Source organism: Dendrobates tinctorius, unplaced genomic scaffold (genome assembly GCF_039654945.1).
Source record: "Dendrobates tinctorius isolate UK_male_01 unplaced genomic scaffold, ASM3965494v1 ptg000158l, whole genome shotgun sequence".
Classification (NCBI taxonomy): Eukaryota; Metazoa; Chordata; class Amphibia; order Anura; family Dendrobatidae; genus Dendrobates; species Dendrobates tinctorius.
In genome coordinates this window covers 6505101-6516989 of record NW_027361825.1, presented here as the reverse complement: position 1 = coordinate 6516989, position 11889 = coordinate 6505101, and the positions used below count along the sequence as shown (strand labels likewise).

Here is an 11889-nt window from a genome sequence, read left to right as displayed (position 1 = left end):
AAAGTCTAAGCGGAGTCTTACAAAAAAAAAAAAACAACAACATTTTTAAGCAACTTTCATTGTACAGATTTCATAGAATTACAAAAAAAAAATGCAAGTGATCAAATCCTCCTACAAGATCCACCCCTGCTTAACATAAGGCAGGATGCAGCCTCACAAACCACACAAAATGCAATACAGAAAAATAGTCCGATGTCCAATCCTGCACAATACTGGGACCTGCACAGAAAGAAGATCCCATCATTTATAAAGCTCACAGCCCCCCTATAGGCACACAGTGATATCACATCCCCAAGAATGTGCAGGGAGCTGCCCCTAGTGGTGGCTCCAGGAGGCCACATTATCATTTCCACACTATGGTTTATCCGAAGGCAGCTCTGACCCGTATAATATTCTGGCAATTGATCAGTGCAGGTTATAAACTGTTCAAACATGAATAGGATCCGCAATACATCATCTGGCTGCTGCCATACTAAAATGTTTCCATGTGAATGCCCCGAGCAGGGAATGGAGGTGCAGAAAACCCCAAAATAAAATGCAGCAATTATAAGTACACCCTCTCCACTCCATTACAACATTCCATTGCAAGTGCCCTCTAGTGGTCAGTTTGAGAACTGGAAAGTGGTTTTGTTTCAATGTTTATACATGGTGGTTTTAAAAGTTTAACATTATTCCAAACAATGTAGCCTCATTCAAGATCTCTGGGACTTTTTTTTTTACTTTCAGCTCAGCTCATTGTCCGTCATTATAGAGGCCATCCAGGGCTTCGATAGTGATAATCATCATTATCAGATGGGTGGTGGTGGGGGGCCGCCTATCAGACCTCTATTGATTAGCTGTTATCTGGACCCATGGCTGCTTCAAATTCACAATCATCATCATCACGTTCACTGTCACCGTTCTCGGTACTGCAGCTCATCACCTGCTGAAATGAATGTGCTTGGAGTTGCAGTACCCAGGAATGACCACATTAATGACCTATAGTAAGGATTGTTAATTCATATCCGATTCATGTCCAATTTTTCATTCATTTTGTTTCCAACAGCAAATACAAAGAAAGTCTCCATTAAAGGGGCTGTCTCGCAATTACAATTTACAATGTACTGATTGACTGAGAACCAGGGTGCCATAACCCTGTGTGCAGCACTGTATTCTGCCCCTTCAGGTAGCGAGCACTGCCCTCTGCCCATAGACAATGAATGGGAAAGCCACCTGCAATCGCACACTTATTGCCTATCTACAGAAAGGTGGGTGAGAAGTTGTAATGGTGGGACAACCCCTTTAAGGACAGTTCTCTTCTCTTCCTGCAGACCGATCAGGCTTTATCATAAAAAAAAAAGCATTACCCTTAAATAAAAAAAACAAACAGTAAATGTGAGTCCTTGAGTGAGTTACAGTTTATGGGAAATTGGAAGCTGCCCCAAAGGAGGACGTGCACAGCTCCCACCAGCTTTTCCAGGACTCCAGGAAAGCGGGGTGTACAATGGAAGATTAAAGCCTTGATGTAGGTGCAGGATAATGATCACAGCTCCAGCAGGGGCCCTGTGGTTGACTACAGGAATGGAGGCGACTCATTGTCTCTTTATAGCAAGTGCGATATAGTTCCAGCACCCATAGTACTGGCAGAATGCTGACAAAGAGAAACCGCCCACACACAAAAAAAAAGCCAACTTAAGAGTGAGAGAATGAAGATGGTTCCTGGAAATATTAGATAAGGACTTTCATTTACTGAGGACAGAGAGAAAAATACTTATTTCTAAACACTAAACCCCCCTTGATCATCCCAAAAATCCTTGGTGTGTTTGCGGGGGTTGCATTTGTGAACAACGGCTTTGAATTTGGTGGAGAAGCGGCGGCCGCAGTCGTTGCACTGGTGGGGCTTCACCCCGTGCACCACGCTGTAATGTCTGACCGCACTGGATTTGTGTTTGAACATCTGTCCACAAGCGATGCAGCGGAACGGCTTTTCCTCCAAGGCAATCTGGCTCAGGAACTGCAGGCGGGAGGGATCGGGGGGCTTCTCCTCGGTGGCTGGTTTTATGGGCGGGTACGGGTCATAGGGTCTACTGCTGCTGGAGCAGATGAACCTCTCGCTGATGCTCCAGATGTTCGGGTGCCAGCGATAACGGGGGGTGCCCACTGTATCTGGGGAGGATGTCTTGTTGGCGAGACTTTCATACGTCCCGTCCTCCTTTATCTCCTCAGTCATCTCCACCTTAATTTCACTTTCATCCAACACAGGAGGCCGAGTGTAAGTGTCATCCACACCAGAGCGAAACGGCCCGGCTGGAGAAAATACAAAGAAAGGCAGCCTTCAGAGAAGAAATCAAACGCCACCACCTGCCGTGTAATCTGGAAGCATGAAACTGACACATATACTGCCCCTGCAGAATAGCGAGTACAGCTCTGGAGTATAATACAGGATGTAACTCAGTATCAGTAATGTAATGTATGTACATAGTGACTGCACCAGCAGAATAGTGAGTGCAGCTCTGGGGTATAATACAGGATGTAACTCAGAATCAGTAATGTAATGTATGAGGATAGTGACTGCACCAGCAGAATAGTGAGTGCAGCTCTGGGGTATAATACATGATGTAACTCAGGATCAGTAATGTAATGCATGTAAGCAGTGAGTGCACCAGCAGAATAGCGAGTACAGCTCTGGAGTGTAACACAGGATATGTAATGTTGTGCTATTAGCTTGTTACTTACCCGCAGAGGTTCCTGGGGATTCACTACTCAGGTTATATTTGCATTTTTCCTTGTCATCTTCATCCTCATAGTCGTCATCCTCCTTCCCACTCGTGGACTCGTAGTCTATTTCTTCCACATGTAGGTCTGATAATTCTGAATAAACACCGAGCATAAAATACATATGGAAGACACCAGAGCAAGTAGAAGACCCCATGCCTCCCACAATATTGTATTCAGGGGGCAGACAAGGACACCCCAGCATCCACATAGAAAGAGCTACAGGTGGGATTTTTGCACCATGTGCTATGGTACCTGGAGAGCGGCTTTCCTGAACATCCTCCGTTACGCCTGAGTCCATGGAGTCCATCTTGTCACTGAACGGTTCAGTCTCCGTTATGACGCTTTGGTATTGCTGCTTGTGTCCCTTCACATAGTCCCACTCCTCCATAGAGAAGTAGACGGCTACATCATCACACTTTACCGGCACCTGTAACAAAAGAGATGGTCCGAGGTGAAAGATTTTCTGCTGCGTTTCTGGCCAAAAATCAGCTTCAAAATCTGCGTGGAACTTGCTGATTGTGTTGCTGATTTTACCACAGTGCACAACAAGGCAACGAGCAAGATGAAATCGTTGATGTTAACAGGCACAAGTAGATTTTCATGCAGATTTTTTAGCTACATGTGGATGAGGTAATGAAAACCCAGATTACTTATTCATCCTGAAAGCGCGAGCACAGCCATCAGGATCTCGAGAGGGTGAAATCTGCAGCACAAAGCGACATGTGAATGAAGCCACTCTCCATAAGCCAGGTGGCATGGGCAACCTTTCAACGACGGATGTGGTGGGAAACCTGTCACATAATAGACAGGGGGGGGGGGGGGGGGGAGAACTGGGTGACCTTTCACATGATGGATGGGGGTAGACAGAAGAGGGACAGGGTTACTTGTCACATTACGGCTTGGGCGACCTGTCGCACGATAAACATGGGGGGCTGGACAAAGACATGAGCAACTTGTAACAACAAATGAAGGAAGTGGGTAATGGGATGACCTTTTGCACCATGGATGGGCGACCAGTCACTCGACATGTAATATAACGGGTGCTCACCGTCCCAGACTGTGGGTGGATGCAGCAGTGAGGCGACGTCTTCTTCACGAGGACATATTTCTACAACACAGAAGAAGCAGAGAGTTTGGGTACATCAGGAGTAATGATGGAAGAATAAATGAGGAAATATCATTATACACTGATCAGCCATAACATTGAAACCACTGAACAGATAACTCAAATAACCAGCTGTCAGTGGTGCCCGTCAGGGGGAGATAATGAGCCGGACGCCACCAGTCACTTCTACAAATTGATGTGTTGAAAGCAGAAATAAATAAAGCAACTGTGACAAAGGACATCTCATGTAGGCGGCAGGCAGATCATCAGGCGGGTGATGTGGAGTGTCCTTGATATACGGCAGGTCAGAACTAGACCAAGGAGCGATGGAACATGGCGCCTAGTCTGAAGAATCTCGTTTTCTTCCCCATGATGTGGACGGCTAAGTGCATCCATCACTAATTTGGGGGAAGAGATGGCACCAGAGATGGGAAAGCCAGCAGGTGCAGTTTGAGGGGGCAAGGTTGTGAGGGAAACCTTGTGTGCTGGCATCATGTGGACGTGACACCCCCCCACTGTACAAACCCAGAGGGATCCCTAATGGCCGGGCATCGTCCATCAAACAATGTAATGGCCTGGGGCCAGACCAGGCAATGTGGCTGCTCAGTGTATGTGCAGTATATAACTCACCTCTCCTGTCAGCAGGTAGATGATCTCCAGCGCGTGATTGAGGATCTTCTCAGATATCTTCTCCTTGGAGACGGTCATATTCGTCACTGAGGAAGCAATGTGCTCCAGCATCGCTGTGTAGGACTGCGGAGAAGAGGAGACATTACATAGGGGCTGTGTATATCCCATGTATATGTAGCCCTGACCGGGAGGATCACGTTCCTGGCTCATAGTGAAAGCTGTAAACCCCCCCCAAAAAAAAAATCACTGGTGGATTCACCACTCAGACTCCCATAAAGTGCATGGTGTTGTCACAGCTGCAGATAGGAGCCCGCGCACTGCGAAGGTTCAGCCGGACAGATGGTCACTGTCAAATGAGGCAAAAGCATCCAAAACACGTGGCTGTGACCAGTAACAAACCCAAAGCTGTGAGAAGCGTCCGCTCAGCGCCTCCGAATGTACAGACACTACCACTCATTGATGGCAAGCAGAGTGCGGGAAATGAGAAACTTTATTTTTTAAAGCTATATTTTGATTTGCATTGTTGGGAACATCCGGTTGCCATGGATGAACGCAAACGTTGTCAGTGCCCACCACCTGCAGAGCACAGACCCCCCCCTCCACCACCACCACCTGCAGAGCACAGACCCCCCCCCTCCACCACCACCACCTGCAGAGCACAGACCCCCCCCTCCACCACCACCACCACCTGCAGAGCACAGACCCCCCCCTCCACCACCACCACCACCTGCAGAGCACAGACCCCCCCCTCCACCACCACCACCACCTGCAGAGCACAGACCCCCCCCTCCACCACCACCACCACCTGCAGAGCACAGACCCCCCCCTCCACCACCACCACCACCTGCAGAGCACAGACCCCCCCCTCCACCACCACCACCACCTGCAGAGCACAGACCCCCCCCTCCACCACCACCACCACCTGCAGAGCACAGACCCCCCCCTCCACCACCACCACCACCTGCAGAGCACAGACCCCCCCCTCCACCACCACCACCACCTGCAGAGCACAGACCCCCCCCTCCACCACCACCACCACCTGCAGAGCACAGACCCCCCCCTCCACCACCACCACCACCTGCAGAGCACAGACCCCCCCCTCCACCACCACCACCACCTGCAGAGCACAGACCCCCCCCTCCACCACCACCACCACCTGCAGAGCACAGACCCCCCCCTCCACCACCACCACCACCTGCAGAGCACAGACCCCCCCCTCCACCACCACCACCACCTGCAGAGCACAGACCCCCCCCTCCACCACCACCACCACCTGCAGAGCACAGACCCCCCCCTCCACCACCACCACCACCTGCAGAGCACAGACCCCCCCCTCCACCACCACCACCACCTGCAGAGCACAGACCCCCCCCTCCACCACCACCACCACCTGCAGAGCACAGACCCCCCCCTCCACCACCACCACCTGCAGAGCACAGACCCCCCCCTCCACCACCACCACCTGCAGAGCACAGACCCCCCCTCCACCACCACCTGCAGAGCACAGACCCCCCCTCCACCACCACCTGCAGAGCACAGACCCCCCCTCCACCACCACCTGCAGAGCACAGACCCCCCCTCCACCACCACCTGCAGAGCACAGACCCCCCCCTCCACCACCACCTGCAGAGCACAGACCCCCCCTCCACCACCACCTGCAGAGCACAGACCCCCCCTCCACCACCACCTGCAGAGCACAGACCCCCCCTCCACCACCACCTGCAGAGCACAGACCCCCCCTCCACCACCACCTGCAGAGCACAGACCCCCCCTCCACCACCACCTGCAGAGCACAGACCCCCCCTCCACCACCACCTGCAGAGCACAGACCCCCCTCCACCACCACCTGCAGAGCACAGACCCCCCTCCACCACCACCTGCAGAGCACAGACCCCCCTCCACCACCACCTGCAGAGCACAGACCCCCCTCCACCCTTCTCACCTGCAGGGCTGACACCGCACATACAGCCAATATGGCCACTGAGCCTCGGCATCCAATCAGCGATCAGCTTACATCAGCTGCATACAATCTGCAGCATGAAAGCAAGTGCCTGATTGGCCGCCGCCGAGCAAAACCACTTTTGCAACAACCTGGAGCTGGTTGTTTCGATGTGTAAGGAGGCATTCCGTGACTTGTAGTTCACCTCGCCCTCTGCACGATGAGTGTGGGGCACGTAGAACATGAGGAAACACTCTCTCACTGACAACACATAAAGACTGTCCTTACCTTCCCTGGAAACGGTCGGCTTTGATTGGTCACTTCCGTGTCACGTGACATATACAGCAATGGTCGCAGGGAATTGTAGTTTTAAGTGACTGACGCGATCTAAGCGCCTACCAATGAGGGCAGAGGGGGTAATACACATGGCAGTACCGCCCACTTTTTAAGTACTCTCCGACCACTGCAGCGACGCAGGGTAAGGAACGTCCCGTCTCCGCCCCTATCCTGTCACCAATCAGCACTATGAGGCGTAGAAAGAAAAAAGGGAGAGTGACATCTTAACCACGCCCACAGTGTATTTTGGCCAATCAGCGACCTGGCAGTTGATGCATTGCCTGGAGCAGCGGCAGTTTTGAACGGGGGATGTTTGAGTGCAGCAGCGCTGCTCAGCGGCCACAGCCTGGACTCCTGCTGGCTAGCTCACCACCGGGACGGCGCCGCTCCTCCAGAGTGACTATGGGAACAGCCGGCACTGGGAAGGGGAGCAGACAGGTCAGCGGCCGAGAGGCGACAAGTCCCACTGTACTGTCTGCAGAACAAGGAAACCACTGTCATACCGTGTGACACTGCCGTAGTGCTGCCCCCCCGTGTGCGTGACGCCGCTGTGTTACTGCCCCCGTGTGTGCGTGACGCCGCTGTGTTACTGCCCCCCCCGTGTGCGTGACGCCGCTGTGTTACTGCCCCCCCCGTGTGCGTGACGCCGCTGTGTTACTGCCCCCCCCGTGTGCGTGACGCCGCTGTGTTACCGCCCCCCCGTGTGCGTGACGCCGCTGTGTTACCGCCCCCCCGTGTGCGTGACGCCGCTGTGTTACCGCCCCCCCGTGTGCGTGACGCCGCTGTGTTACCGCCCCCCCGTGTGCGTGACGCCGCTGTGTTACCGCCCCCCCGTGTGCGTGACGCCGCTGTGTTACCGCCCCCCCGTGTGCGTGACGCCGCTGTGTTACCGCCCCCCCCGTGTGCGTGACGCCGCTGTGTTACCGCCCCCCCGTGTGCGTGACGCCGCTGTGTTACCGCCCCCCCGTGTGCGTGACGCCGCTGTGTTACCGCCCCCCCGTGTGCGTGACGCCGCTGTGTTACCGCCCCCCCCGTGTGCGTGACGCCGCTGTGTTACCGCCCCCCCGTGTGCGTGACGCCGCTGTGTTACCGCCCCCCCGTGTGCGTGACGCCGCTGTGTTACCGCCCCCCCGTGTGCGTGACGCCGCTGTGTTACCGCCCCCCCGTGTGCGTGACGCCGCTGTGTTACCGCCCCCCCGTGTGCGTGACGCCGCTGTGTTACCGCCCCCCCGTGTGCGTGACGCCGCTGTGTTACCGCCCCCCCGTGTGCGTGACGCCGCTGTGTTACCGCCCCCCCGTGTGCGTGACGCCGCTGTGTTACCGCCCCCCCGTGTGCGTGACGCCGCTGTGTTACCGCCCCCCCCGTGTGCGTGACGCCGCTGTGTTACCGCCCCCCCGTGTGCGTGACGCCGCTGTGTTACCGCCCCCCCGTGTGCGTGACGCCGCTGTGTTACCGCCCCCCCCGTGTGCGTGACGCCGCTGTGTTACCGCCCCCCCGTGTGCGTGACGCCGCTGTGTTACCGCCCCCCCGTGTGCGTGACGCCGCTGTGTTACCGCCCCCCCGTGTGCGTGACGCCGCTGTGTTACCGCCCCCCCGTGTGCGTGACGCCGCTGTGTTACCGCCCCCCCGTGTGCGTGACGCCGCTGTGTTACCGCCCCCCCGTGTGCGTGACGCCGCTGTGTTACCGCCCCCCCCGTGTGCGTGACGCCGCTGTGTTACCGCCCCCCCGTGTGCGTGACGCCGCTGTGTTACCGCCCCCCCGTGTGCGTGACGCCGCTGTGTTACCGCCCCCCCGTGTGCGTGACGCCGCTGTGTTACCGCCCCCCCGTGTGCGTGACGCCGCTGTGTTACCGCCCCCCCGTGTGCGTGACGCCGCTGTGTTACCGCCCCCCCGTGTGCGTGACGCCGCTGTGTTACCGCCCCCCCGTGTGCGTGACGCCGCTGTGTTACCGCCCCCCCGTGTGCGTGACGCCGCTGTGTTACCGCCCCCCCGTGTGCGTGACGCCGCTGTGTTACCGCCCCCCCCGTGTGCGTGACGCCGCTGTGTTACCGCCCCCCCGTGTGCGTGACGCCGCTGTGTTACCGCCCCCCCCGTGTGCGTGACGCCGCTGTGTTACCGCCCCCCCGTGTGCGTGACGCCGCTGTGTTACCGCCCCCCCGTGTGCGTGACGCCGCTGTGTTACCGCCCCCCCGTGTGCGTGACGCCGCTGTGTTACCGCCCCCCCGTGTGCGTGACGCCGCTGTGTTACCGCCCCCCCGTGTGCGTGACGCCGCTGTGTTACCGCCCCCCCGTGTGCGTGACGCCGCTGTGTTACCGCCCCCCCGTGTGCGTGACGCCGCTGTGTTACCGCCCCCCCGTGTGCGTGACGCCGCTGTGTTACCGCCCCCCCGTGTGCGTGACGCCGCTGTGTTACCGCCCCCCCGTGTGCGTGACGCCGCTGTGTTACCGCCCCCCCGTGTGCGTGACGCCGCTGTGTTACCGCCCCCCCGTGTGCGTGACGCCGCTGTGTTACCGCCCCCCCCGTGTGCGTGACGCCGCTGTGTTACCGCCCCCCCGTGTGCGTGACGCCGCTGTGTTACCGCCCCCCCGTGTGCGTGACGCCGCTGTGTTACCGCCCCCCCGTGTGCGTGACGCCGCTGTGTTACCGCCCCCCCGTGTGCGTGACGCCGCTGTGTTACCGCCCCCCCGTGTGCGTGACGCCGCTGTGTTACCGCCCCCCCGTGTGCGTGACGCCGCTGTGTTACCGCCCCCCCGTGTGCGTGACGCCGCTGTGTTACCGCCCCCCCGTGTGCGTGACGCCGCTGTGTTACCGCCCCCCCGTGTGCGTGACGCCGCTGTGTTACCGCCCCCCCGTGTGCGTGACGCCGCTGTGTTACCGCCCCCCCGTGTGCGTGACGCCGCTGTGTTACCGCCCCCCCGTGTGCGTGACGCCGCTGTGTTACCGCCCCCCCGTGTGCGTGACGCCGCTGTGTTACCGCCCCCCCGTGTGCGTGACGCCGCTGTGTTACCGCCCCCCCGTGTGCGTGACGCCGCTGTGTTACCGCCCCCCCGTGTGCGTGACGCCGCTGTGTTACCGCCCCCCCGTGTGCGTGACGCCGCTGTGTTACCGCCCCCCCCGTGTGCGTGACGCCGCTGTGTTACCGCCCCCCCGTGTGCGTGACGCCGCTGTGTTACCGCCCCCCCGTGTGCGTGACGCCGCTGTGTTACCGCCCCCCCGTGTGCGTGACGCCGCTGTGTTACCGCCCCCCCGTGTGCGTGACGCCGCTGTGTTACCGCCCCCCCGTGTGCGTGACGCCGCTGTGTTACCGCCCCCCCGTGTGCGTGACGCCGCTGTGTTACCGCCCCCCCGTGTGCGTGACGCCGCTGTGTTACCGCCCCCCCGTGTGCGTGACGCCGCTGTGTTACCGCCCCCCCGTGTGCGTGACGCCGCTGTGTTACCGCCCCCCCGTGTGCGTGACGCCGCTGTGTTACCGCCCCCCCGTGTGCGTGACGCCGCTGTGTTACCGCCCCCCCGTGTGCGTGACGCCGCTGTGTTACCGCCCCCCCGTGTGCGTGACGCCGCTGTGTTACCGCCCCCCCGTGTGCGTGACGCCGCTGTGTTACCGCCCCCCCGTGTGCGTGACGCCGCTGTGTTACCGCCCCCCCGTGTGCGTGACGCCGCTGTGTTACCGCCCCCCCGTGTGCGTGACGCCGCTGTGTTACCGCCCCCCCGTGTGCGTGACGCCGCTGTGTTACCGCCCCCCCGTGTGCGTGACGCCGCTGTGTTACCGCCCCCCCGTGTGCGTGACGCCGCTGTGTTACCGCCCCCCCGTGTGCGTGACGCCGCTGTGTTACCGCCCCCCCGTGTGCGTGACGCCGCTGTGTTACCGCCCCCCCGTGTGCGTGACGCCGCTGTGTTACCGCCCCCCCGTGTGCGTGACGCCGCTGTGTTACCGCCCCCCCGTGTGCGTGACGCCGCTGTGTTACCGCCCCCCCGTGTGCGTGACGCCGCTGTGTTACCGCCCCCCCGTGTGCGTGACGCCGCTGTGTTACCGCCCCCCCGTGTGCGTGACGCCGCTGTGTTACCGCCCCCCCGTGTGCGTGACGCCGCTGTGTTACCGCCCCCCCCGTGTGCGTGACGCCGCTGTGTTACCGCCCCCCCGTGTGCGTGACGCCGCTGTGTTACCGCCCCCCCGTGTGCGTGACGCCGCTGTGTTACCGCCCCCCCGTGTGCGTGACGCCGCTGTGTTACCGCCCCCCCGTGTGCGTGACGCCGCTGTGTTACCGCCCCCCCGTGTGCGTGACGCCGCTGTGTTACCGCCCCCCCGTGTGCGTGACGCCGCTGTGTTACCGCCCCCCCGTGTGCGTGACGCCGCTGTGTTACCGCCCCCCCGTGTGCGTGACGCCGCTGTGTTACCGCCCCCCCGTGTGCGTGACGCCGCTGTGTTACCGCCCCCCCGTGTGCGTGACGCCGCTGTGTTACCGCCCCCCCCGTGTGCGTGACGCCGCTGTGTTACCGCCCCCCCGTGTGCGTGACGCCGCTGTGTTACCGCCCCCCCGTGTGCGTGACGCCGCTGTGTTACCGCCCCCCCGTGTGCGTGACGCCGCTGTGTTACCGCCCCCCCGTGTGCGTGACGCCGCTGTGTTACCGCCCCCCCGTGTGCGTGACGCCGCTGTGTTACCGCCCCCCCGTGTGCGTGACGCCGCTGTGTTACCGCCCCCCCGTGTGCGTGACGCCGCTGTGTTACCGCCCCCCCGTGTGCGTGACGCCGCTGTGTTACCGCCCCCCCGTGTGCGTGACGCCGCTGTGTTACCGCCCCCCCGTGTGCGTGACGCCGCTGTGTTACCGCCCCCCCGTGTGCGTGACGCCGCTGTGTTACCGCCCCCCCGTGTGCGTGACGCCGCTGTGTTACCGCCCCCCCGTGTGCGTGACGCCGCTGTGTTACCGCCCCCCCGTGTGCGTGACGCCGCTGTGTTACCGCCCCCCCGTGTGCGTGACGCCGCTGTGTTACCGCCCCCCCCGTGTGCGTGACGCCGCTGTGTTACCGCCCCCCCGTGTGCGTGACGCCGCTGTGTTACCGCCCCCCCGTGTGCGTGACGCCGCTGTGTTACCGCCCCCCCGTGTGCGTGACGCCGCTGTG

The 11889-nt window shown here is 59.9% G+C and overlaps 2 protein-coding genes across 3 annotated transcripts in view; one reads left to right on the top strand and one right to left on the bottom strand.

Annotated features, from left to right (window-relative positions):
- Positions 1–1705: 1705 nt before the first annotated feature.
- Positions 1706–6861, bottom strand: LOC141051800 (uncharacterized). Of its 2 annotated transcripts, none has more exons than XM_073548832.1 (6): positions 6720–6861; positions 4493–4615; positions 3806–3865; positions 3010–3184; positions 2716–2850; positions 1706–2286 (listed from the first exon to the last, which is right to left on the bottom strand). In XM_073548832.1, the coding sequence occupies exons 1-6, from the start codon at positions 6768–6770 to the stop codon at positions 1757–1759; spliced, it is 1074 nt and encodes a 357-aa protein (XP_073404933.1). In that variant the 5' UTR covers positions 6771–6861; the 3' UTR covers positions 1706–1756. The 2 variants fall into 2 exon arrangements, with proteins under 2 accessions (XP_073404933.1, XP_073404934.1); XM_073548833.1 differs by lacking the exon at positions 6720–6861 and adding an exon at positions 6435–6686.
- Positions 6862–7048: 187 nt separating this feature from the next.
- The window catches only part of WDR62 (WD repeat domain 62), a 76900-nt gene continuing 72059 nt past the window's right edge, over positions 7049–11889 (top strand). The window contains exon 1 of the mRNA XM_073548831.1: positions 7049–7205. Coding sequence (XP_073404932.1) covers positions 7077–7205 — 129 coding nt within the window. The 5' untranslated portion in view covers positions 7049–7076. The remainder of the gene's footprint in view (positions 7206–11889) is intronic.

What these genes read in the sequence shown, in the direction of transcription:
- LOC141051800 (XM_073548832.1), bottom strand. Translation starts at nt 6,770, where the DNA reads ATGTCACGTGACACGGAAGTGACCAATCAAAGCCGACCGTTTCCAGGG. An exon ending in GCCGACCGTTTCCAGGGAAG is followed by an intron (nt 4,616 to 6,719) that starts GTAAGGACAGTC and finishes TCTTCTCCGCAG; the next exon opens with TCCTACACAGCGATGCTGGA. An exon ending in TCCACCCACAGTCTGGGACG is followed by an intron (nt 3,185 to 3,805) that starts GTGAGCACCCGT and finishes CTTTTGTTACAG; the next exon opens with GTGCCGGTAAAGTGTGATGA.